At 59.8% G+C, this 24880-nt stretch overlaps 10 protein-coding genes across 10 annotated transcripts; 6 read left to right on the plus strand and 4 right to left on the minus strand.

Moving 5' to 3' along the window:
• Positions 1 to 45: 45 nt before the first annotated feature.
• Positions 46 to 2219, minus strand: GGTG_07278 (hypothetical protein). The gene is made up of 4 exons (XM_009225102.1): positions 2019 to 2219; positions 1528 to 1884; positions 950 to 1385; positions 46 to 885 (listed from the first exon to the last, which is right to left on the minus strand). Exons 1-4 carry the CDS (start codon positions 2053 to 2055, stop codon positions 159 to 161), a joined length of 1557 nt encoding a protein of 518 aa, XP_009223366.1. The 5' UTR covers positions 2056 to 2219; the 3' UTR covers positions 46 to 158.
• Positions 2220 to 5604: 3385 nt separating this feature from the next.
• On the plus strand, positions 5605 to 6378 carry GGTG_07279 (hypothetical protein). Its single transcript, XM_009225103.1, has one exon. The coding sequence runs from the start codon at positions 5737 to 5739 to the stop codon at positions 5923 to 5925; it is 189 nt and encodes a 62-aa protein (XP_009223367.1). The 5' UTR covers positions 5605 to 5736; the 3' UTR covers positions 5926 to 6378.
• A 29-nt stretch (positions 6379 to 6407) lies between these two features.
• On the plus strand, positions 6408 to 7847 carry GGTG_07280 (hypothetical protein; the record flags this gene model as incomplete). The annotated part of the gene is made up of 1 exon (XM_009225104.1): positions 6408 to 7847. The coding sequence occupies one exon, from the start codon at positions 6408 to 6410 to the stop codon at positions 7845 to 7847; it is 1440 nt and encodes a 479-aa protein (XP_009223368.1).
• A 341-nt stretch (positions 7848 to 8188) lies between these two features.
• GGTG_07281 (hypothetical protein) lies at positions 8189 to 8866 on the minus strand (the record flags this gene model as incomplete). Its single annotated transcript, XM_009225105.1, has 2 exons — positions 8189 to 8515; positions 8857 to 8866. 2 exons carry the CDS (start codon positions 8864 to 8866, stop codon positions 8214 to 8216), a joined length of 312 nt encoding a protein of 103 aa, XP_009223369.1. The 3' UTR covers positions 8189 to 8213.
• Positions 8867 to 9471: 605 nt separating this feature from the next.
• On the plus strand, positions 9472 to 10120 carry GGTG_07282 (hypothetical protein). Its single transcript, XM_009225106.1, has one exon. The coding sequence runs from the start codon at positions 9549 to 9551 to the stop codon at positions 10107 to 10109; it is 561 nt and encodes a 186-aa protein (XP_009223370.1). The 5' UTR covers positions 9472 to 9548; the 3' UTR covers positions 10110 to 10120.
• A 650-nt stretch (positions 10121 to 10770) lies between these two features.
• Positions 10771 to 13472, plus strand: GGTG_07283 (hypothetical protein; the record flags this gene model as incomplete). Its single annotated transcript, XM_009225107.1, has 3 exons — positions 10771 to 10946; positions 11021 to 11274; positions 11382 to 13472. Coding segments are annotated over 3 exons (1919 nt in total), but the record flags the coding sequence as incomplete, so codon positions are not given.
• Positions 13473 to 13485: 13 nt separating this feature from the next.
• GGTG_07284 (hypothetical protein) lies at positions 13486 to 14504 on the plus strand. The gene is made up of 2 exons (XM_009225108.1): positions 13486 to 13889; positions 13961 to 14504. The coding sequence occupies exons 1-2, from the start codon at positions 13739 to 13741 to the stop codon at positions 14299 to 14301; spliced, it is 492 nt and encodes a 163-aa protein (XP_009223372.1). The 5' UTR covers positions 13486 to 13738; the 3' UTR covers positions 14302 to 14504.
• Positions 14505 to 17060: 2556 nt separating this feature from the next.
• Positions 17061 to 18159, plus strand: GGTG_07285 (hypothetical protein). The gene is made up of 2 exons (XM_009225109.1): positions 17061 to 17572; positions 17676 to 18159. The coding sequence occupies exons 1-2, from the start codon at positions 17476 to 17478 to the stop codon at positions 17837 to 17839; spliced, it is 261 nt and encodes an 86-aa protein (XP_009223373.1). The 5' UTR covers positions 17061 to 17475; the 3' UTR covers positions 17840 to 18159.
• Positions 18160 to 18284: 125 nt separating this feature from the next.
• Positions 18285 to 22784, minus strand: GGTG_07286 (ankyrin repeat and protein kinase domain-containing protein 1). The gene is made up of 3 exons (XM_009225110.1): positions 20571 to 22784; positions 19465 to 20506; positions 18285 to 19382 (listed from the first exon to the last, which is right to left on the minus strand). The coding sequence occupies exons 1-3, from the start codon at positions 22413 to 22415 to the stop codon at positions 18496 to 18498; spliced, it is 3774 nt and encodes a 1257-aa protein (XP_009223374.1). The 5' UTR covers positions 22416 to 22784; the 3' UTR covers positions 18285 to 18495.
• A 531-nt stretch (positions 22785 to 23315) lies between these two features.
• Positions 23316 to 24420, minus strand: GGTG_07287 (hypothetical protein; the record flags this gene model as incomplete). Its single annotated transcript, XM_009225111.1, has 3 exons — positions 24328 to 24420; positions 23866 to 24263; positions 23316 to 23721 (listed from the first exon to the last, which is right to left on the minus strand). Exons 2-3 carry the CDS (start codon positions 24252 to 24254, stop codon positions 23316 to 23318), a joined length of 795 nt encoding a protein of 264 aa, XP_009223375.1. The 5' UTR covers positions 24255 to 24263; positions 24328 to 24420.
• Positions 24421 to 24880: the final 460 nt, after the last annotated feature.

Here is a 24880-nt window from a genome sequence, read left to right on the forward strand (position 1 = left end):
CGTTTTCGGACCCCTCGAGAGCACCCCGTCCCCCCCCCCCCCCCCCCCCATCATGCACGTCAGCTACCCAAGCAGTCATGATTGGCAGGTTATTTTTTACGCCATGCTGTAGAGGCATCTGTCGCTCGGTTTCTTGCATCAATCGAGCGCCAAAGTCTTCAATGCTTGGCGTGATACATGGCTTCCCCTCCCCTATCGTGAACGGCGCCAACCCACAGATAGTTCATCAAAAGGTCTCGCGTCTCGGCCCAGGACTCGACGCCACAAAGCCCCAGGTTCTGCCACAGGACGCTGCGCAGCCAGCTCTCCCTCTCAAAGTCCAACATGGACACACCCGCGATCATGAGCAGCCACACAATTGTCCCCGGCGATAGCGCCCACGCGAGCTCCGGGCGCGCCAGCTCGCGCCTGAGGGCGTCCGCAAGGTGGCCGTACTTGACGCCGAGGCAGCCCCAGGGCAGGAAGACGGGTTCGGCGAAGGCGAGCAGGCCCAGGCGCACGGCCTCGTCGCCGGACCCGGGCGCGAAGCGCATCGCCGTCAGGCGGTACATGGACGCGGCCATGCAGCACATGTAGGTCTGCGACGTCATGCGGTTCTGGCCCCCGGACGAGGCGGCCGCGAAGTTGGCCACGGCGCAAAAGTCGGACAGCTCCCGCCACACCCGGCCCAGCTCCGGGTCGTCGATGCTGAGGTCCATGTGCCCCTGGGTCGGCGGCCACGTGGGCGGGGCGGGAACGGAGATGGAGGCCGTCGCCGACGCGAGGGCGCGCTTCTGGAGGAAACGAGAGAGGTCCGGGTATTCCAGGTACACCTGCTCGCCACCAGGAGACGATTTTGGAATGACAGGGGGCAACCCGGAAGAAATTGCGACGGCAAGATCGCAGCTGTGGAGAGTTAGCCAAGAACCAAGAACGGGGAGAAAAAAATGCACACGACAAGCAGGCTTACCGCATTATCTCCAAAAGAGGCCTGGGCGACGGCCAAAACGACCCCACGCCGCCCCGGAGCAATACTAGCCTGCCTATGCCCTCGGTGTGGACCCTGGCTGACGCGACGTCCCCGGTCGTGAAGCAATACCAGGCCAGCATCATGGCGCACATGATGGTGCTGATGGACAGCTTGGAGCGCTCGTCGTCCTCGTCCAGCCGGCGGCGCAGCGCCGTGAGCGCGCGGGAGGCGTGGAAGGTGGAAAGCCTGTTCATCTCGGCGCGCTTGCTGCTCCCCTGCGGCAGCACGCCCTGCCAGGCGCGGCAGGCGCCCGAGATGACCGAGTGCAGGTAGGCCTGGTCCGCGACGATGGGCAGGATGTACGTCTGCGACGTCTCCTCGAACGACAGGCACATGTGCAGCGGGTGGACCATGTGTATGGATATTTGCTGATAGACTAGACAGGGATCAGGGGGCGGTCAGCTGCGCTGACTTGGACGCGGGGGAGACGGGTGCTCCCGCGAGAGGGCGTGAACGGGGAGATGGGCGCAGGGTGTGTGGTGGCCTCGCGCGTGTGCCGTGCAGGAATGGCTGCTCACATTGTAGGAAGAGGACCACAGAATGCCGCTGGACGTCGGGAGGAAGGGCCAAGGCGGCAAGCACATGTCCGAAGGGTGGGGGGACGGCCCATTCTACCGCTCCCCTGGTATCGGCACCCCTTGCGTGTCTCTGTGCCACTGCCGAGTCCTCGCTGCCATCGCTGCCATCGCTGCCATCGCTCCTCGAGCTCCTCGAGGGCCGGTTACGTTTAGTAGGGGAAGGCAGTGCCGGGTTCCGTGGCGGACGTGTCTTTCCCGTGTTCTTCCCCAGCATGACGTGCCTGCGAATCAGCTTCCGCGTGTCCGGGCTCGCCTTGCCTGTGGCGGCCGGATCCATGACAAACTGTAGTCCTGCCGCTGGAGACCACACACGGGGGTCGTTTTAGTCTCGACCTCGGCGTGTACAGCATGCATCTCAGTGCCGGGATGGCAGGGCGACCCATCATTCAGCTCGCCGGGGAGGAGGGCCGCCACCAAAGGGCACCACTGACCTGGACGCGGACGGGACGCGGTGGCGGCGGGAGCCATTTCCAAAAAGGGGATATAATCAACTGCTCTGGCCAAAGCTTGGACGGTAAGACAGATGATAGGGCGGATTGGGTATGTCTGTCCGAATGTGGCATTGAATCAGGGCGGGAACGCGAGAAGCGAGCTGCAACCCGCGGCGAAGAACGTCCGTTAAATTCGAGTCCAGAGGCCAGCCATGCCCACCGATGCCCACCATCGACCTTCCGTGCACCAATACCAAGCCCCCAGTCCTGCCCGTATTGCCTGCCCTTTTGAGCCTAGCCTGCCATGTTGCGGGGCTTATGTCAGCCTCTTGGCTCTTGGCGCAGTGACCAAAGTTCCCCTGTCTGTCAGGTTATCAGTGGGCCAGCCCGCCGGAAACACTCTTATTTCCGACTCTTCGTCTGCGCGTGTGCTTGTTCCCACGCCTGGTTTGCCAGCCGAGACAGGGGCAAAGCGACAATCTTGACGCTGGCGCCGCCACTACGTGCCTAATTGGGCTTGCTTGGCCCGCGGGCGTCCCGCCGGGCCGGAAACTTCGGTGCATGTTTGCAACGAGAGCTGCCAAACGAGACCACATCGTGGGACTCTCCATCTTGGCATTGGGGGCTTTGAAGCATGACGACAGACACTTCGGGATTATTCTGACGATATCTTCACTATCTCCGCGTTAGACTCCAGGGCTTCAGATCACGGCCACCCGGGAATAACATCGTAACGAGTCGCCCATCAACACTCGAGATGGGAGCTTTCAAGCTGACAAGTGTGGATACGCTTGGTTCACAGGCTGCGACGCAATCTAGCTGGAGGCTAAAAGGGTGAAGCTATTTGGGAGCGTAGAGAAGCAGAGGCGAGTGATAAGACTTGAAGTAATTAGCCGAGTGGCCGTCGGCTTCTTGTGGAGGAATCTTTACTTCCTGCGATCTGGAAGCGCGTGTAAGCACCTGATCGCGTGTCATGTGAGGTGACGTGACAGAAACAAGATAGTGGAAAAGTCAGGTGTGAGTCCTGCATATATCAGGGTGTATTGGGGTCTTGGCCAAGTTGGATGGAACCTTCCTTTCGCCCATAGGCCCTATCAAAGAGCCCGCCACCCGCCATACCAACCAACGCATGAAATCTTGGGCCTTGTATTGGGACAGGAGCGTATCTTTGAAAGGGTAGAGACAGTTCAGGGGTTTGACGTAAAGTATAGCGAGCCTTTGGGATTTGTGGACGAATTGCGCAGGAGGAAACGAGCCTGTTTGCAAGAAGGAACCTCGAACGGGCCTATATATACGTGGGTTGCAAAGGGCTGGCCTTGGTGGAGAAACCCCCGGCATTATATGATGGGCGCCTTAATGTGAGTTCGAAGATCCCGTAGGACAGGGACTTGGAATCCCTGGACATTGTGGGTAGCCAGCGGCATCTATTGTATAGCCACCTGTTGCCTGGAGGCCACGCATTTTCCAAATTTGTAGCCCAGTAATCACATGTCACCCATGAGCCTTCATGTGAAGCCTCACGAACACTGACAACTGGGCTTGTTGTCTGGCACCTCAGCTTGCATTGGGTACATCTTGCCAGCCCGAGAACGGCGGCTTGGTGTTCTAAATTTATCTCGGAAGGAGCATAGCTCGACGTGCTGACGCCATTATCTCACACTTTAGCGAGGAGCTGAGAGGTAGCGTAGTGCCCAATGCTCCTGCAAAAAAGAAACACCAGCTTGGTTGAGGTTGGTGACGGCAGAGTGTTGCATCTATCCATGGGGGTGAGGCCAGGGTTCACAGCAGGTGATTCCTCCAGACAAGAATAGCAAAGGGGCGAGCAGTTTTCTCAGATCTCGGCGTTGCTGAAGATCGCATCAACCACCCAACCAGCGAACTGGGACTAGCTTACACGGCGAGCGCGTTCTAAACCCAATCCTTTCGCCCCTAAAACGATTTTACCAGCTCCCAGGAAGGGTAGACAAGGGTGGCGGCCAGTTGCTATAAAAAGATTAAGCTCACCAGGTGGCTGCGGGATATTCCCAAAGGCGGTCGAGGGAACTAGCATCGGATGCGGGGACGGGATCGACTGAACGTGGGGTCCGAAAGACAGCATTCATGGTGGGCAGGCAGACCATCATGGACTTTTCCACGACAAGAAAAAAAAAACAGAATCCCGGGGGTAGGCACCCCGGCTTCTGGGACCAGTTCGGGGCCCTGATTCGGTTCGATGCGGGCGAGGTTGTGATGTGATTCGCTCGTGTGCGAAAGTGGTGGCTGCGGCCCACATGAACCCGTTCGTCTGCTTCAACGTTCGGGCAGGGCGTCATGGCTGCTCGCGAGGACGGCGGGACGAGACGGGCAAGGTGGGAGCTCCTCTTTCAGCCTCACCCGTGGAGAGTGGGCGGGGCGGGCCTTTGGCGCCTTTCGCAGTCAAGAAGTCGCTTTGTGCGTCACCGGCGCGCGCGCCCGCCCCGCCCACACACGTCTGCCTCTGGCCGCGGGTGACTGTTAATTTTACATGGGGCGGCTGTGTGCTGCGCTATGCCTGTTGCGATCACAAGATTCGATCTCCCCCATTTTTGTAGAGGATGCATGTCTCGGCAGAGATCTGGTGGCTGGGGCGGTGCTATTTCCGCCGAGCTTGACTTTTGGTGTGGTGGGTGGTAGGAAATGTCTCCAGTCTCGTAGGGCTGGCTGGCCTCAATTTTGTGCCAGACGGCTCCTGTTGACAAAATTAGACGTCGCCTCGGTGGGGAGGAGTCCAGCTCGGTGGGGAGGAGTCCAGCTCGGTGGGTGGGTGGGTAGGCGGGCGCTGAAGGAGCAATTGAGTGCTCGCCGATTCGCTTGACTTGAGCCAAGGAATCCCGCGCGGGGGTGGGACGACAAAGCACGACAAGGTGGGACGCAAAGGATGGGATGGAAAACTACGGACAAAAAATATGGAGAGTCGAGGAGGATGCGCTCGCTGCTATTCCTGACTTCAGTTTGTGCGACCCAAACCATTACACCAACCCAGCCCTACGGGCCCGGCATCTGCATCTCTGCGTCACGTCGTGTTAGTGCCTTCTCGGTCACGGGTCAGCTGTGCAGGCCAAGGCTCCCACCCAGGCCTCGGTGGTGGTGTGGCGCACAACCCCCCTTGGCGAGTTCTGCGTTCTCGCGCAGACGAATCGCAGGGGCACAATCGAGGCCTTGACCGTTGGGCCTGTAGGGCATTTTTGTTGCACATTTTTTCACCTGGCCCACGCTGCTGCGGCCGTCAAGGCATTCCATCCCTTTGGGCGCGCTCTGTGTAAATAAGGCCGGCTGTGGGTTGCCCCGATCTAATGAGTCGACAAGAAGTGGGTCATCCATGTCGGTATCTAGATGCCTAGCAAGTTGGCCAGGCATCTAAATGTTCAATGTTACGTTATCGGATAGCACCGGCAGTCGTTTCTTGGGCGCGCGCGCCTGGGCAACGATACGGGGAATACGGGCAGAGGCTGGGGGTTGCCTTTTCCGGCTGGGGCGTTGGTCCATCTCTGGTCACGAGTGCGGCTCTTCAGTGTCGAGCAGGTAGGTCCCAGGTAGCACTGTAGGATTGCGAGCCGCCATCGCTGTGGTGCAGCTCGCTAATCCGCCCAGGGATCTCTCTGCACCTTGTGGTTCGTGATCCGAATTAGCATCTCCAAAAAGCCCCCAAAAACACGGGCCAGCTATCCGATTAATACCAGCAGAGCAATCCAAACTATGCATGGCAACGCTCACATCCAGAATTGGATCGGCAACCTCCACGACACTCGTTGGCGCTGGAAGCTGCTGCCGAATGACGCTCAAGTTGTTGGTGGGGCCTTCGCCGCCCCGGGGCATCAAACGCGGCGGTGCCAGGAGAATGACAAGCACGTCTGGGGCTAGAACCGGCTTCTGGGCCCGGGGCGATTGAAACCTTCGGTCGAGGACCCATCCACTGCCGTACGCCCTCCTCTCACAGCGCTCGCGTTCCCTGCTCGGCCACGCCCGCCTTGGGCAAACTATGTACTGCTCAGCTGCCCGCGTCTCGGTGAAGAGCCTGCGTAAGAATTCAGGCAGCACTTCAGAGTCAACGAGCTAGTGTCGACCGCAATGCCGTGACCCAGTATCCGGAGACCAGGGCGGTTGACCATGAATAGCCGTCACGACACAACAGAGGCTGGCCTCAGGTATAAGGAGCCATCGGCTGCCCCCCTCTAATATGTTGTCCAGCTAATACTAACAGCTTTTAAGTGAGCATAACATCCCACGTCTTCCGAGACATCACCACACCACACCACACCACACCACACCACACCACGACGTGATTCACACTATTGCCTCACGCTCGGTATTCACCAACCCATCCCACCAACTCAGCGGTGCCATCTACCGTGTCACCTGTCCTCACTCGATATGCGACTGAGCACTGCCGACGGCACCGCCCGTCTGGGCCAGGTCCAGATTCGCTCGGTGCAGCAGGTCATCGAGCTGGACGCCGGGAGTGACAGCGGACGCATGTGCGGCGGCCCGTTTCCGTCGTCCTTCTTCACCTTCTCGTCATGCGACACCGAGGGCAACGTCGCCTGCCCCACGGCCCTGCACGCGGTTGCGGGCCAGATGGCCATCGTGGTGCCCTGCATGAACGAAGACGTGGCCACCATCGAGGGCGTCCTGTCCGGTATCCCCCACGACAGCCTCGTCATCTTGGCCTCCAACAGCCACCGATCCGGACCCGGCGGCGACGCCTACGCCCACGAGGTCGACGCCTTGAAACGCTTCTGCCGCGCCAGCGGCCGCTCAGCAATTTCCATCCATCAGCAAGACCCAGGCCTTGCCAAGGCTTTCAAGTTGGCAGGCATGCCCGAGATAATCGACAAGAGCACGGGCCTGATCTGGAAAGGCAAGGGAGAGGCGATGCTCATGGGCACCGCGCTCGCGATAGTGGCCGGCCGGAAGTACGTGGGCTTCATCGACGCAGACAACTTTGTCCCCGGCTCGGTACGAGAGTACTGTGAGGCCTTCGCCGCGGGGCTCCACCACGCCCAAGAGGGCCGACAGAAAGGCATGGCCATGGTTCGCCTCAGCTGGCGGTCCAAGCCCAAGGTGCGCAACGGAAAACTCGAGTTCAGCAAATCGGGCCGAAGCTCGGTCATTACCAACCGTTGGCTTAATCAGTTGCTTATGGCTCAGGGAGGGGCCGAAGAGGGGAATCGCGACATCATCGCCACGGGAAACGCGGGCGAACACGCCATGTCCCTGGAGCTCGGGGCAAAGATGAGGTTCGCGAGCGGCTTCGCCGTCGAGCCGTTCCAGTTCCTCGACATCATGGAGCAGTTCGGCGGGAGCGCCTCGGTACCCTCGACCAAGGAAAAGACCCAAGGACGGAGGCGGCACGAGCAACAGCAACCCGTCAAGATCATCCAGATCGAGACCCGCAATCCACACTTCCACCAAGACAAGGGTGGCGAGCACGTCAAGGACATGTGGGCGCAGGCCCTGGGCGTGATCCACAACTCGACCGTGACGCCGCCATCTCTCAGGCACGAGATCGCGGCCTTCATGCTCGAGAACAAGGCTCTGCCCTCGGGCGAGGTCGCGCCAAGCCCGCAACAGACGCGCGTGTACCCACCGGTCGAGACCTTGGACATGGCCCGCCTCTGGGCCCTGATGTGTGCCGATGCCGCCTCGCTGACCATTTTCGGCGACCCGCTGGCTGGAGGCGCCGCGGAAGGATCCGAGCCGATGCTCGGCGTGGTGACGCTGCTCGAGAGCGTCAAGGAGCGGATTTGGAACCTGGTGGGCACCCTGCCGCTCAACACGCACAGCGGAGGCGTCCGCCTTGGCTCCGCATAGCAGGCGGGACGCGCCTATGCTAGCACGAGGGGAGCCTGGGTGGGGGGTTGAGGGGGATAGACGGCCTGCCGGCAGGCGATTAGGTAGCGATGCCACAAAACTGCATGCGCTGAGCGCACAACTAGACTAGACGACAGAACCCGGGCACCTGGAGGACAGCATGTCATTAGATTTGGTCAGGCATTTGGCGTTGGAGGCAATTTCTGGATATTTCCATATCACTTTTAACCATTGGTTTCTCACAATCATGTCCCCCTGTGGAGAATTCGCACCTGAGCTACTGGCCCTGGCCGCGTCGAGTTTGGAGAGTTCATGTTCCCGAGGGGTCCGCTGAACCATGGCGAGATGCAGAGACAGGCCACCGCTTCAGTGAATCCTTCCCGTAAATATTGCCGAAGGATTCCGGGGGTGGAACCGATCCTTGTACAAATAGTTTGAGCGGCGCGGTTCGCGGGGTGGGAGTGAGAGAGCGTTCAGCTCACCAAAATAGCCCGGGTTTGGTTGAAGGAGGCACGAGGTGGTGTCGAGGACAGCGACGGTGGGATGAAGATGGAGAGCGGGGTACTCTAGGCCTCCGTCCAGGGCACTTGTAGGCTCTAGCAGAAACATTGGCGGTGCACAATCCCACGTGCCACCTCGGAAGCTGCCCCATAACCCCAACCATCCCACTGAAGCCGACCGCAACGACACAGTATTAGTGCATGCACATTTAGTCCTGATAGGCCCCTGCACCGGCCTACCTCCGACGCAATCCGAAGAAAACCCAACATCAACGAGACAGCGATAACCGATGTCAACTCCGTTATTGTTTCTCCCGGCTGCCGCCGTGGCCCGAAGCTCCCGGCGTCTTCTTTGCCCAGAGCAAGGTAGGGATACAAAAGTGGCAAGTGCCCCTTTCATCCCTGCAGACAATACTCCGACCCCCTCAGCTTCCGATTCAGTTGCAGACATTATCCCATTGAAACATTTCAGCGCAGAGCTATCGAGTCTCCCTGCATTCAGCGCGCACCAGTAGCCATCGCAGATAAGCGCCCGCGGCGTCATGATATCACAAACGGGGAGAAGGTCCGGCCAGTTTGCATGCAAGCACTCGAGCAGGCACACATGGCATAGTTTCCCCTTGCGTCTGCTGTGTCCTTCCCCGCTTTCTCGGCCATGCTAGCACCATCATGGCTGTAAGCCCGGACCGCCGCCACCAAGTCGGGGTTAACAGCTTTGCTGTGGACGGATGGGGAATAGTCTTGCCATACCGGCGGGTTCCCGCCGCCGCCGCGCTGACGCATAGCGCGCCGGATAGGCGGCTTCCATGTCACGGGGGTTAGTCCCGGGAGCTTCCACCACCTCCAACCGACAAGGGCGCGGTCCTTTTGTTCCCAACACCTTCCCACACGGACCTCCCGCAGTGACCATCGCAGAAGTGGCACGGATGCATGCATGGTATCTCCCTAACCCAGGAAGGCCTGGGCCAATGCAGCTCGGTGGTTTCTGCGCCGAGGCTGAGTGGTATCGACTTGCCTGTTGTCTCCCTATCGCCTCGCGACTATAAATATGTGAGGCTGCTACACTCTTCAATGGCTTTTTGCAGACTAAAAAACATAGCTCCAATACCATTGCTGATTCTCCTCATCAGCTGTTCTCCTCAAGCAGCAAGCACCGCCGCTCGACTTCGCACTTGTAGCCATCGAGAGTTCTTCCAAAGCCATGAAGCCCTTCTGCATCATCACCGCCGCCCTCTTCGGCGCCTCCTGCGCTCTCGTAGCGCCACCCAGCCCTCCCAGCCCTCCCGGCCCGCCCGGCCCGGCGGGATGCCGCCCTCAAGACCCGCCCACCGTCGCCGAAGTTCAGGCGCTGCTCGGGCAGTTCGGCGTACTCGTCGCGAGCCGCCGCGTCAACGAGACGCTGCCGCTCTTCACGGCCGACGCCACGTGGTGGGTGGTGGGCGACCCGGCGCGCGTGCCCTTCTCGGGCGAGCGGCCGGCCGCGGAGCGCGCCGCGTCGGCCCAGCGCAGCTTCGAGGGCTTTGCCGAGTTCCGCACCTCCACCGTCTCGGCCGCCTTCACGCCCGAGCGCTCCGTGCTCGAGGCCCACCTCGAGGGCACCAGGCCCGACGTCCCGGCCTTCCCGCTCTACAAGCAGGACATCGCGCTGGTGTTCACGACGGTGCGGGTCGCGAGCTGCGCCGTCAAGATCAAGAGCATCAGGGAGTATTTTGACTTGGTTACACTAATGGCATACGCCAATGCTACGGGTCTAGAGCCGTGATTGCTTGAGGGGTGCGGGGGGTTTTTGTCTCTGGTCTTTCAGCACACGTCTTTGTCGATACGAGGTAGAATATCGCTCTCTATGCGTCAGGGGGGTTTCGGAGGTCTTCTTATTTCTTCCAGTACGCCGTAGGCAATAATGTCTTTATGAATTTGTCTGTCCATGTCCACATCCCTACCAATTACCGTTTGTAACCAGTTTCCAACTTCCCCCATGCAGCCATCTGTGCTGATCAGTGTCGTCCTACCGTCCGCCTCTGAGCCTCGAAGGACTTGTAATACGCCGCCAGAAGATGCATTAGCCCAGCCCCGAGCTACACCGCTTCGGTTCTCGAGTCGCAGTATGGTGATAGAGCGCAGCACTCCCTCGTCCTTGTATGCTCGTCGTTTCTGTCACCTCCTTTGCTAATCGGGCTCAGCAAAAGATCGTTGCCAGCAAATATCGGGACGCTCGACTTATTGGCACATCTTCCTTCGTTGGCTAGCCTATTGTCGAACTTTGCTCTTCCGTTTCTCACGCGGGCTCCTTGTACACTCGGGCTGACAGTCCCCCTAGCGCACGCTGTATACAGGTGGAGCGCGTGCGGGGCCGCTGAAACTTGGCTGGACCGGACTTTTTAGGCAGCAAAGTTAAGCCCAGGCGGCAGCTGAATCTTGACGGAGCATGAAATCGCGTATCCTTCGCTCGTTCCTGACATGCCCGTTTCCTCACCATCAGTATCGTTCCAAGATAACAGAACTCACCGACCAGGACGCAGTCAAAGACGGCAAGATGGCCGGCGCGGCGGCGACCCAGTTTGGCCAGATGCGTGATCTGCTCAGATGCGTTGGTGATCACGTATGGAGATCCCTTGATATTCACCAGTTCTGCGCGATATGGTCAGCTAACCTCGGGCTTTCGCCCGGCTGCAGATTCGGAACAAGACCCAGCTCCGCAGACTCTGTCTTGTGAGCAAGGTCTTCAACGGTGCCTTCACGCCAGCCCTCTACTCCGAGATGGAGATCGTGACGCGCGAGGACGAGAGGGAGAATTTCCTGAACGCGATCGCATCCAACCCACATCTCCACCATGTGCGCCGCCTTCAGTGCAACTTCAGCCATCCGGGCCCTGTGAATGACCTCGTGCGGTCGCTCGTGGAGCGTATGCCTCAGCTCCAAGAGTTTGAGTAAGCTGTCATCCGTCCACGCAGCCCTGTGTCGCGACATGATCACGGCTGCCCGCCGAGGCCCGACGCGTCTGGACAAGGTCGCTAACCTGAACTGTAATGAATAGGTGGGATGGCGGCTGCTTGCACCAAGAGACCATGTCGGCCTTGATTCGTTCATGCCCTGAACTGAAGGCCTTTGTGACCATCTTCGTCCCCGGACAGCCGAGCGGCTATGAGGAGCCCGTCGAGTTCGGGGAGTTGGACGAAGCCAGGGCCGGAGGGGAGGCCATTGAGGACGACACGATTGTGGCAGGGATGCGCCATCTCGCCCGATTCGCGGGGCTCACCAAGCTCACCGTGGGGGAGATGTACGAGGCCCCCGTGGCTGGCACCGAGGGCCGCTGGGCCGAGGATATTGTGGAAATCCTCCTTGCCTGCCCTGATCTCGAGGAGCTGACACTGAGCTTCAGCGAGCACTGCATCGAAGATAGCCAGGGCGCCTTCGACAGAGGGTGCGGAGAGTTCTTCAGGCTCGTATGCTTCAACTACAAGAAACGCGCCGCCCGTCCCTTGCGACTCAAGGTCCTCCGCCTTGGGCTCGGAGTCATCCTGCGCCGCGATCCAGCCACCAAGCTGGTGCCTCAAGACATCTCGGGCCTGACGGACCTGTCTGTGCTTGAGGAGCTCTACGTCGACTGCCGAAAGACCAGCCCCTTTGGTAACCACGGCCTCGAGGAGGGCCTCGGGGCTCGCAGGATTCCTTGGGACTTGTTCACGCCCGATTCAGCCCCATCTCTTGCGCGAGTAGGCCTGTTTCCTTGCCCGAGAAACCTGGACTACCTCCCGATGCCCCTCTTCTCGCTTCTACAGCTCCCGCCCGACAGCGAGCTTCATCAGTCCGAAGTCCGCAGACGGCCGCCCTCCCAGAACAACCAGGTCACTCTTCGTCTGTGGGCCTTCGCCGCCGTCGCCATCTGTCCGTCCATATACACCAGGAATGTAGGCTTTATCAGCTCGACCATAAAGACACACAGGGCGCCGGTCGCGTCCGTGATGGTGGCTGCGCACGAGGGTTCCCTGCCAGATACGAACGAAGCCTGGGAGGCGTACATGGGCCTGGCCTCCAAAGCAAGCAGCGTCTTCCTCCAGGCGACGGTGCGCGACCCCAGGGACGGGCTCACGTACCAGGAGCAGCTGGAGGCCATGCTGGCGCGGACGCCGGGCCTGCGCGTGCTCGTGGTCGGCGCGCCGTGGGTGTGCATGGCGCAGCCGTTCCGCCACTCGACGGTCGAGCAGATAGAGGCCAGGGCCGCCGCGAACTCGGAGCACAACAGGCTGGCGAGCAGCCTGCGGTGGCGCAAGGCGCTGGCCCGGCGCCTGGCCGAGACGGGACGGGGCCTACGCATCGTCAAGATCGGGCGCCACGCGTGGAGGGTGCAGCGCGGCGTGGGAGACGTCGGCGCGGACCAGGTCACGCTGCTGAGCATGGACCGCTACGAACAGCGGCACCTGGAGAACTTCCGGCCGCCCAGCCACCTGTATCCCGAGTTCGTCATGTTCAGGATTTGTTCCAGTCTTGGCCAGAGGCACGAGTACGAGGCCATGATGCGGTGATGGTCAGAACTGGCGGGCTGGTTTCTGTGGTTATGGTGGAAATACCCAATGGAGATCCCAATTGGCAGGGATTAACCAGGGGCCAAAGCACGACTGTGGTGCCGATCATTACATAGATAGAACCACGATGTTGCCGTGGGAATCAATTGTAAAACAGCAGCAGATGTACCAGACTCGGCACGAATAGCCTGGTTCCGACTTGGGATGTAGCAACACCGTACCTTGCAGTTTACTGTGCGGAAGTGGGGACCACAGCAGGTAATTGGATTCAGCCAAAAGCAACCAGCAAACCTGGAAACATGGAAACCTACCAGGAAATGGCGAAATAACACGCTATGCACATGTCCCTGACAAACATAAAGGCTAGCACGCAAAGTTTGGAAACAAAACCTTCCCCAACCAGGATTACCCTTGTCGAAGCTCCTGACAAGAAGGCGGAGCCAAAAGCTTGTCCCCTGGCCGAATCGCTGAACATTCTGGAACAGCCACAGAACCTGCCTGTGCGGAAGTAAGAAAACGGCCAGCGGCAGGGAAGCCTCCCGTCTTGGCCCCCGTCTTGGTCCACGCCTTCCCCACATCGCGGGGCCGGTCACTCTCGTCGCATATAGGGGATCTCGTATCCCAAAAATTGGGTGACGTGAACGCACCGCTGCGACCCCACTGCCGGCGGCAGGGTGGGCTCCCGTCTGTATAAAAGACCCGGCACACCAGCTCCTTAGGGAACAGGACTTCTTTCTCTCCCACCCTCGGCCTCCCAGCCAGCTCTACACACTACACTCGCTCTCGCATCCTCCCCTGCAGATTTGCCAGTACGACGGTCCATAAGACTTGCACTTGATAGCATTTTCTGCAGCACTCCTCCGACAAGATGCACTTCTCTGCCTTCCTCGCCGCCACGGCCGCCGTCCTGGCCAGCGCCAGCCCGATGCCCATCTCGAGCATCGCCGCCGCCGAGGTCGACAAGATCTGGAACGTCACGGGCTGGGAAGCCGGCTGCAGCCGCAGCGGATGCTACGCCGGTTAGTTTCCCCCACCTTGTCGCCTCCCCAACTCACCCGTCCGGACACGTTGGCTAACACCGCGACGCCAGGTTTCGCCGTCTCCGCGCCCGCCTCCACGGGCAACCCCGCGGCGCCGGCGCTCAACGCCACGTGCAGGATCGAGAACGAGGGCGGCGCGTACAGCCCGTGCGAGTGGAAGGGCGACGAGCCGGCGGCGGGCAGGCGCGTCGTCTCGCGCCTGCTGCCGGCGATCCGCGTCGACGGCGAGAACACCATCGCCCGCTTCGAGGTCAGCTTCGTGTACCCGCACGGCACCACGCCCGGCGCCTACTACAACTGGACCGCCCAGGGCAACTCGTCGTATAACCAGGCCGTCGAGCCGCCCAAGAACTTTGCCATCCCCGTTACCAAGATCTTCGGTATCGCCTAAGAGGGGTTTGACGACGATGGGCGCGCTGTTGGAGTAGATGTGAGTTGGAGTTGAAGCTGTGTGGTTAACAGGACAAGGGTGGAAGGCGATAATACTGTGTATAATAATACCTACTCAAGCGTAATGGAGCTTGCCCGTGCGGCTATTCATCCAGCGCCTCTCCCTCCCCTGGCATGCGTCGGTGACATGTTTATGAGTTGACCTGCGCTTTTCCAAGTCTCGTCAAGGCCAGCCACGTGATACTCGGTTTCTTTTTGTTTCTTTTCCCGCTGCCTTTCCTGCGTAGAGTATATCGTCTTGAGTCTCCTCAGTTCCAATCACATCCGGATTTCAATCTTTCTTGTCTTCATTGACAGGTCCAATGTTACGACAACGCCGCCCATTCGCCCGCATGTGATGCGGCTTTTCGTGCTGAAAACCCTGTTTCGAATTCGGCCATCAAGGGAAAAGGAAAGATGGGATAGAACGACTAGTGGCGCCTTCCCGGTATGCGAATGACAACCGGCTGGGACAGGCGACAATGGGCACTGCACACATTGCGAGTGACTGCGCCCTGAGCGGCACTCACTACCACACCGGCTTCAACGGGGGATTGCGTGATGTAGCTCACACCACCGGCATTTTGGTCCTGGTGCAGGCCTTGAGCGCCTGAGCAGCCAGGCACCAGATATGTACGACCGGGCCCATGATTGTGTCGCGTATGACACCTAGATGTAGCATCCGAGGAGGCGTATTACTCTGACAAGGCAGTATCCACGCGTGCGCCGTGACTGGATATGTCGCACTTACAAGGAGCTCGACCTACTGCTCGATTGATCCATCGTAGGGCAGGGCCGTGAGAACCTCAACAGAAATAATGACTAGAGCAACCCCATCTTGCCGTTCTCGTCGCGTAGCCTGTAACGTAGGACATTATGGATGATTCCACAAACCACCCGAAACAATGATCTGGAGGTGGTAGCATAGGTTGAGTGGAGATATGGTAGTTGGTTTAGTTTGGCCTTCCCTGGAAGCATTTTGGAGTAACCACGATTTAAAACCCTGGAATGTGCAGCTAGATATCGATAATATTCCACTTCGTTCTGTCTAGAAATCCGTGAGCGACACAGCACTCGCACCTATCTGCTTCAGTGTCACTGAGAACCGAAACATGGAGGAAGTGACAGCGCTTGCCTTCTCTTGTCACAGGCGTGACCAGCACCCTTGGCATTACGAAGAGTTTGTCTTGCGGCCCAACGACGACATGCAGGCTCTCTTTGGAGCCCGTTTCGCACGCCCTGCCTAGTTAGGACAAGGAATCGCAGATACTGATACTAATGTCAGCGCAAGAGCGCAAGACGGCAAAACCGACGAATACATGAATCTCGGGCCGGCCGCCCATGTCAGCTAAGGCGAGCGCTGTTACGCAAGGCGCGGCATCAATTACAGCGGTGGGTTTGAAGGTGGTGCAAAACCAACACGACAGCGAGCACCGCATCCAGGCCGTGACCGACTGTTAGGCCGAGCGAGACAACGAGGTGAACTGGGCTGTCGAGCTTACCAACGAGCACGATGTTCCGCCAGGGTAAGCCCCGGCCCCCACAGTATGGTTGACATGCCATCTCGCACCGAGAAAGAGTTTCCCGAAAATCCCAACGCACCCCTTGCGGTTCTCGGGTCACCGGTCACATTACGAGTGAGCGGCACACACCATTCCGTGTTGGCGCAAAACCTAATCTGCCATTAGGTTTCCACCCATCGGTATCGAGACCATCACCAAGATTCCCACGTCGCCATCTGCTCCCGCGAATAGCCCCAATAATCTTACCCAGCAACAACACAGCCTCCCCAGGACACGGACGTGGTTAAAGCGCCCTGCTAGGTCGTCTGGCTTGTCTGCAATGTGCATATATGGCCTGCCAGCAGGCTTCCTGCCCAGTACAAGATGTCGAATGCTGCGCCCTAGCTGTCAGCGGCCACTGGGCCGAGTTTGATCTTGCGGTGCGGAGCCTGCCACCACGCCACCACCACCACCATGTCCACCCAGGGTCCTCGGGACGTTGCTTGTCCGACTGTCGAGCCACGCTTGCTCGCGCATGATGCTGCCGCAGGCCTTGTGGGCGCCTGCGCCCATGCTTGTATACCTTTGGGATTTGCGGATTTGCGACCCGAGCCTCCGGTCATTGTTGGAATATGTCCATCTCTCTTCTTGCCACGTCCCAGCCGTGCCCGGCTCCTCCCTCCCGCGTATCCGACGGCGGAATCTCTCACTGAGGCCACTCTTGAACCGACTTTGCGAGAGAAATAGGTCTACCCGGACAGCCTAGGTTGCATCAAAGCGGGGGAAGAACAATAACCCCTGATAGAGAAGCCAGATGTGGTTCATCACGCCGTCCTTTGAGCGATATGCGCTGGCTGCCATGCCTCGCCTTGCTCCCCCTTTGACCCCATCAAGCAGTGCGCTTTTGCCGACGCTGTATAAGCGAGCCATACACGCTTCCCCCTTTGGCTGCTGCCTACGACCCACGGCCCACGGCCCACGTCCGCCTCCATCTCTATCTGCACTCTGTCAGTCGGTGAAACGTGATAATAATCTCTTGAGCAGGCAGCCATCTCAGCTTGCATAAAGCCGGCCCACCTGCCGCAAACGGACATCAGCGACGTGTTGCTGGAGCCCGCGATGGGTCCCCGCTGACGGGAGGATTCGAGCGGGCCGCAAGGTCTTGCAAAAGCCCCATTGGGCCGGCATGAGGGGTTCGAGATCGGGGACAGGGGAAAATATCAGATTCGGTGGGGCCCGTCTGCTGCGTCTCCCCCACAGTCCCGCCAGCCGACACGGAATGCCCTCAACGTTACCCTTGGGGCCTTGCAAGCGGCCGACGTTTGGCGCCGAAGCCGATATTTTTTTCTCACTCGCCTAGGCGTCAGAATGCCACCCGAGATGCTTCGGGACACCGCTCATCTCACAGTTAGCCCTGCTCCCTGACCCGAGGCCGCATCTAGGGCGGCAAGGTCAGAGGGGCGATTTTAGCTATATAAGACGGCGACCCTCCCACCTTTTCCTCCAACAAGAAACATCCCTCACCAGCCTCCAGCCTACCTTCGCTCCTCTCACTGCCTTCCGAGTCCCCAAAGCCAAAAAAAAGACACCAAGACTCCATCTTCAAGGCCAAGATACAGCCACCTTCACCCAAAATGAAGACCTCTTTCGTCCTCGCCACCCTGGCCTCGGCCGTCTCCGTCATCGCCGTGCCGGGGCTCTCCTGCGGCCACCACCTGGTCAACCTCGCCAGTGAGTTCTTTCCCCCTTCCCACACGGCAAATCCCACCAAAAGAATCCCGCCGCCGCCGCCGCCGCCTCGCAAATCTAACACATTTACCCCCCTCTTCTCTAGGGTACACGCAGACCGACCTCGCCAAGGCCTACTGCGGCCGGGCCGACACCTGCGACGGCAAGGAGTGGAACGTTCTGTTCAGGATCGAGAGCGGCAAGCCCTCGGTGAGCCTCTACTGCCACCTGGGCTGCTGGGGCGAGCTGGGCAACGCCCAGTGCCATTAGAGAGCCGCGCCCGCCGGGCACCCCCCTCGTCAAGAATCTGCATGAGCTCCGAAATCACGAAACTCGATACGCGATAAATAAAAAAACATGGGTGGAAGCGGACAGAACAGCTAGTGGTAATGTGCTAGGGGTGGATTCACTTCCGGTCTTTTTTTCTTCTTGTCACTCCTTTTATCACAAGTGTTTTTCTTTCAAGAAGGCTCGACGGCGCGACGAGGTACGCATGGGACCCGTGCTGGGAAGGACAGAGAGTATGGCTTGCAAGTACGCGCTTTGAGGTTTCTTTTACAATTATAAACATCATTTCCCACCGCCCTGCAACGTTGTGCCCCCAAAGTATAGTAGTGTGAAGTATTTTCCAGCCGTGGAGTAGAGGAATAATCGGGCAGCGGACTATCAAGCACCCAGCTTTTGTTGTTTGGAACCGAGGCGAGACCGAATTTATCGACCAACAGTTGCTGCATTTGTATATAAATGGACTTCACGTGGTAATCGTCGTATATCGTAACCTTGTCCAAGCGCGGTGAAAGCTGAAATCTCACGGCATTGTCGAGCTCCGTCAGACTGACCCACAGTTCTCAAGACATCCCCTTGTCGCAGTCAAAAAGCCTTTAAAACTTGATATTTTTATGTTGTCGTACACATTCATTATGGTATTACCGCAGCCTCTGATCCACCTGTCTCCCCTTTTCCAAATCCCCACCATCGTCCCAGCCCGACCGCGCCCCTGCCCGCTCAAAGCTCGGGCGCTCCGCGGCCCACGAGATGCCCGCACCGGCGCTCCCGCCGCTGAACCCGCGCGATCTGCCCGGCGGCTGGAGGTGGTGCGGGGACGAGGGCGACACGCGGCGGCCGTAGCCCAGCTGGGCCTGATCATAGTCTGTCGCTAGGCTGCTGAGTGGGGGGAGGTGGTGGTGGCGCGGGCTGCCGCTCGAGGGCGGTGGCGTCACCACCCTGGTGCTGTGGTAGCTGCGCCGGCTCGGCGGCCAGGGGTTGCCGCCGCCCGTGCCGGCGGCGAGGCGGTGCTCCCCGCCCGCCGTCATCGACGGCCGCGGCCGGGATATGGAGACGCGCGCCGTAGCCTTGTCCCCGAGGGGCGGGCCGTCGTCGTCGCCGCCGTCGTGGGGTTGCCTGCCGGTCCGCCACGACGCCACGCTCTTCCGCCGATCCAGCTCGGCCTTTTTGCTCCTGCGACTCTTGCCCGTCACGAATCGGTAGAGCTCGAGGATCCGGTCGCGGACGCTGGCGAAGAAGCCGTTGATTGCATCGATTATGTCGGTGATGGTGAAGGCCATGATGATGAGAGGAACCGAGATGCCTAGACCGACGCTGAACATGTACTTCGCCACGTATGGGATGGTCAGCCGCGCGCCTCCCCACTCCTCAAAGTTGATGGCGAAGAAGGCGGCGATGAAGCCGATGGGCAGAAACAGGATGGTGACGAGGGTGAAGACCATGACCGTCTGGCCTTGCTTGGCCGCGATGACGGCCTGGTCGCGGGCGAACCGAGCTTCGAGAGCGTTGGAGTGCTTTTGCTTGAGATCTGGGGAGGAACGACGATTGTTAGTAAGTGCAAGCTCCCAGAGACGGACTGTGCCTGGCGCGGGAGAAAGAGGAAAACCAACCAAGCAGGTTCGTAAGCGAATACAAGATGCTCTGAGCCTGTCGATCCATGCGCTCAATGTCGCCGAGCCGCGTCTCGAGCAGTCGGCCCTGGTAGGCCGATCGCCGTCGGCACTCTGCCACAAACATGTCGGTGGCCCGGCGCGCCGACGGATCTGCGGCCGTCGACGATCTGAGCTCCTCCTCCACGTGCTGGGCAAAGTCCTTCAGCAGCTCGTACTGGCCGCCAAGGACCGTGTCCAAGATGTTGAGCTCGTCCCGAATGTCCTTGATCTCGGCCAGCAGCTCCGTCTCGTGGCCGATCTCGAGCAGCTCGTCGGCCGGGTCGCGGTCGTCGTCTTCATTCTCGCTCCCGCCCCGGCGGGTTGGTGCTGAGAACAAGCTCTTGCCCTCCTTCAGCAGCTCGCGTCGCAGCCGCCCCGACTGCTCCGAGGCGCGGTTGAAGCGCACAAACAACTTGCTTTCCTCGTCGGTGACGTGTCCGATGGAGCTCTCAAACATCTCCAGGAACTGGTATTCATCGTCCATGCGGTGGCGATCGAACAGCCCGGCGCAGCGATCTGTGATCAGCATGGCGAGGTCATAGACAGACTGCACGGGCGGACGAGTCTTTGCATTCGTCTCCTCGATTATGCCGTCCAAGACATTGAGCGGGTCGGGCTTGGGCTGGCCCCAGCGCTGGGGGAAGCATGTAATTATGAGGTTGCGGTCGATGACCCACATCCAAAGCTGATCCACCATGAAGACCTTGACCGACTTGGTGTCGTTGTTTAAGCAGTATCGATACACGACCTGGTCTTCGTCTCGCTGAGAGGTATCGATGCCGTGATAAAAGTATTGATCTAGGGTTCGACGCGGGTGCAGGCCCGGCTTGTGGCGGAGGTAGCCTCGAATAAGCAACTCGTCTGGTGTCGCGTTGCCCAGGAGCTCCGCTTGCTCGCGGTACGCCGTGTCCATGTCTTCAGTCTGAGTAGACTGCGCCTTGTCTATAACCTCGGCCATCTTTTTCCGACTTTCGTCCGTCTCGTAATGAAGGAACGGCATCTTTGACTGTTGTTAGCTGTCAAGCGGCGCAACGACATGTATAGGTAGTCAGGAATGCACTCACAAACAGCACAAGACTCCCACTTGGCGCGACAAGCTTGGAGTTCTCCCAAGGAAGAGGCAGTGATGTAGGGGTCATGGCTCGCTGCTTGGTCCCAGGGGCATTGCCAGGCGGCCCGTTGCTTCTTTTCCGGCTCTTGGGATGTCTTTCGGCTATTTGCTCGCCTTTTGTCTTCTTCCTGCTGCCCTCTGACCGCGGGGTGGCGCTGCTGGTGCCCGTGTCTGCCCGGCCAAGGGCCTTGTTTGGAGACTGGAACGAGTGCTTGTCTGGCCGAGGAGAATGCTTGGGCGAGATTACGTCGCTCCCGGACAGGCTCGCCACCGCCGCCGTGGTGTTGGCTTCCGACGATTCCTCGGATAGAGTCGTCATGGGCTTCTCGTCCTTCTCTGACCGCACACCCTGGGAGGCAGGAATGCGCTGCGAGAACAGGCGCATAAAATTATCATGGGCAAAGGGGCCGCAGTGCTCCTGATCAAAGCACCTCTCCAGAGACTTGTATGCCTCGATATCGCGATGGCCGCTCTCGACAAAGTGCTTGGCTATGAGCGTCTCGACCCATGCAAGGTTATTGGCTGGGAGGTGGATCCATCGAAAGGACGGGTCGTGCTTTATGTGCTTGGTGATGGTGGGCACCTTGTCGCCATAGAGCACCTCGTAGACGGAGTGGCGAAAAACCATCTGCTTCTTGGCAAAATCCCCAAAGTCGACAACGGTCGCCTCGAACTGCTCGCAGGCGCCCCGGGCCGCGGGCGACAGCCTTTCGGCGCCGCGCGTGGGCGAGAGTACGCGAACGACGTCGGCATAATGCTTCTCGGCAGCACACAGCATCGGGGTGCGGTGGAAGCCGTCCTTGATGGACAGGTCGGCGTCGGGGCGCGTCAGCAGGAGCTCCACGGCGGCTTTGTGGCCATTGAAGGCGGCCCAGTGCATCGGGGTCATGCCGTTGCTGAGGACGGCGTTGACGGCGGCGCCGTGCTCGAGCAGCAACGCGATGACGCCGACATTGCCGGCCTGGGCGGCGTTGTGAAGGGCCGTCCAGCCGCCATCGCTGGCCGCCGACGGCTTAGCGTCCCAGCGCAAGAGCAGTCGCACCATGTCTTCGTGGTTCTGCTCCGCTGCCAGGTGCAAGGCCGTGCGGCCGCGGTTGTTGGTAGCGCTCGGGTCGGCGGCCTGGCCCAGGGTGCCACAGAGCAGCGCGTCCATGAGCCTGAGATTGCCGGTCGTGGCGGCCCAGAGCAGCGAAGTGCGGCCGTTCCGGTCCTTGGCCTCGAGCTCGGCGCCGGCGTCGACCAGCAGCTTGAGAGTCTCGATGTTCCATTTGTCCGCCTTCTTCTCCGACGCGAGGTACAGAAGCGGCGTGCGCCCGTCGAGCTTGTCGCTCTCCTTGGTGTCTTTTCTGGGCCCGTCGACGGCGGCGCCACCCTCTAGCAGTGCCTTGACCACCTGGTTGTGCCCTCTGAATGCGGCGACGTAGAGCGCGGTCAGGCCGGTGCGCGGGTGCGACCAGTCCGGGTCGGCGCCCTTGGCGAGCAGCTCGGCAACGACGGCGGCGTGGGCGCCCTCGGCGGCCTTGAAGACGGCGGGGATCTCGTTGTCGCGGCCGGGCTTGGCGTCGGGGTCGGCGCCGTGGTCCAGCAGCAGGCGAACGAGGTCGAGGCGGCCGCGAGCGGCAACCTTCTGGAGCGACTGGCGCAGGGCATCGCGGTCGGCGGTGGACGACCAGCCGTGGGGCTCCTCGTCGAGGATGTCGCGTATGCGGGCGTCGTTGACCTGAGCGGCGGCAGCGATCAGGCGAAGCTGGCGCTGGTCGGGGGCGCTGCTTGCGATGCTGTTGCTTGCGGCGGCCATTCTCACCGTCCCAGCAGCCCACAGCGCTGGCTCGGGGGCATGTTGGCGGCGAAAGAAGACGAGGGGACACACATTGCGGTCAGTGAGCGAAGCGGTAGCAGCTGTTAGATGGGGGCGCAGGCAGAGTCTGCAGGGGAAATGAGTGTGCGTCAGCCAGCCAGACAACAGGGCGTCTAGCGCCTGGGACAGCTGTCGCAGGGATCCCCTGGACAAGGCTAGTGAGACCCGAGGTTTGACCACTGCTCCTACGGCTACCACAAGAAAATGTCGAGGGCTAGGCGCCACAATGTCTCCTCAGTTACATGCGTCAAGGTGCAGCTACATCAGCCCATTCTCAAGTGTTCTGGGGCGCGGCACAAGTCTAGTCGGTAGTTACCTTTTACTCTCCAAGTGGCGCAAAGCTTAAAGAGTTCAAGCTGCGAGCCCCACCATGCTACCCTCCCCGCCATCAGCACGGCTGGAGTACCCGGCTGACGGAGACGAGATCGATGTAGTGATAAAAATCTTGTGTAAAAAAGAAAAGAAAAAGACCGACAAAAAATTTCTTCACTTCCCACCCAATGCTTCCAATGATGGGCTCTGTTCCCGCTATGATCCTGTGTTCCGGTTCGAAAAAAATTATTCGGGGCAGCTTATGGGCTAACCGCTCATCCTCTTCCCACATGGCTAACCAGTGATGTTGCCCTGAGGCGGGTCGTGATCAAACCCAGCCCACATGCCGCCGTGTTCCCAAGCGGCTTCCCCTTAACCGTCGTGGTCCGCGACAGCCGCGACATGGCCAGACACACGCACAACGCCGCGTCCGACTCCCCGCATTCCCCGTCACAGGCGCTGCGGCTCTTCCCTCCTGCGACGTTCGCACGCGCTGGCGGAGCCGGTGTGTCGTCCGAACCGCGCCAGTCACCCCGGTTCAAAGCCGTGGATGCTGCTGTTGTGGTTGTGGCTGTTGCTGTGCTTTGCCGTAAAGTTTGACTCCTTGTACGCCGTCGTCGGGTCTGAGCTGCCGAGTCTGACTACACCCCCACCACCGAGGGCACCCTGGGACGGGAGGGCGCCCGGCGCCGGCTGCGTGAGGGTGCGTAGCTTGATCTGGCGGAAGGATGTGCTGGAGCGCTTGGCTTTCTGGACATGGTTAAACGGTGCCTTGGCGGCAGGCAGGCATGCGCAGATTAGGCCGAAGAGCAGCTCGACGTTGCTAGACAGGGGTTCTGCGTCAGCACGTTGCAACATGACGTCGAGGACACTGAGATCGGCGTTGCGGCTCACCACCAGAGCGCCGCCGAGGTCCACTCGCTGTATATGCTGCCTAACCTGAAAAGATGAAATGCTTGGTAGGCTCGATATACGCTCACGCCAAAACGCTGCCGGTCGAGTTGGCGACTGCTGTCAGCCAAAAGCGCCGCAGGCGGGAACGAGATTGGCCAGGAGGGTCCTAGCAAATGCAACTTACAAGCCGCCGCCCATCAGAACACCCATGACGACCAGCTTCTTCCGCCAAGGCGCACGCAGGGGCTGGAGAATCCAGAGCGGCAGCACCAGCAGAACCAGGTCGGTGAAGGAGTTGACAAAGGCAGTGATGACCCACACGAGGCTGGTCTTGGCGCAGGCTGGATACCCATCGGGGTCGGATTGCGCAAATAGCGTACTGCTGAGGTTCTTGGTGCTGGCGGCACAGGTTATCGTGTTCACGCTCAGAGTCAGGCACTGGCCGGCGGCGAGAGCCATGGTGGCGTATGCGATGATGCGCACCTCGCGCGAGATTGTCAGGCGGAAGAAGTAGACACAGATGGCGCATTTGGTCAGGACCGTCGACAGCGCATAAGCCGGGACGGCCAGCATTGCTTGCAGCTAGACGTGCCAGGTCGTGAGCACGTGGGTCTAGAAAGGAGACAAAAAGATGGAGGTATCTAACCTGTGCATAAAGGAATATGGTTTGGAGAGTCTGTCGGCCGCTGAATATGTCTTGGGTGAGTCTGGCCTCTGTGGTGGCATCTCAAGAGTTAGATATATCCAGCTGGCAACCTTGGGAGCGGACCGAGATGTATGTCACACACCCATGAATTGCACGATTCCGTATACGAAGACGAAAAGCTCCAATGGTTGGTCAGTTCTGCCGCCCACATAGCACAAAGTCAGCCCAAGCTCGTCCAGCACGTTCATCGTGTACAAACGTACACAGCGCTCTACGAAACCATACCATCGCCTTGGCCCATGCCCGCACCACGGACCTTGCCACATAAACACGCAGCACGACGAGCACCAATGCAACGACCGAAAGAGCCACGGAGAAGCGCAGCCATGCCCGAAGCACCTCACTATCGCCGTATGCGTCCGAAAAAGCCATGCCGAAAGAACCTGGTAGGGATAGCCTTCCGCCATAGTCCGGGGGGAGAGAGTTTGGGTTGTCGGCTGGCACTGGGAGCAGGCTTCAAACGGGAGCAGGTTCTCAAGAGGAGGCTCCACGG

Source organism: Gaeumannomyces tritici (genome assembly GCF_000145635.1).
Source record: "Gaeumannomyces tritici R3-111a-1 unplaced genomic scaffold supercont2.3, whole genome shotgun sequence".
Lineage (NCBI taxonomy): Eukaryota > Fungi > Ascomycota > Sordariomycetes > Magnaporthales > Magnaporthaceae > Gaeumannomyces > Gaeumannomyces tritici.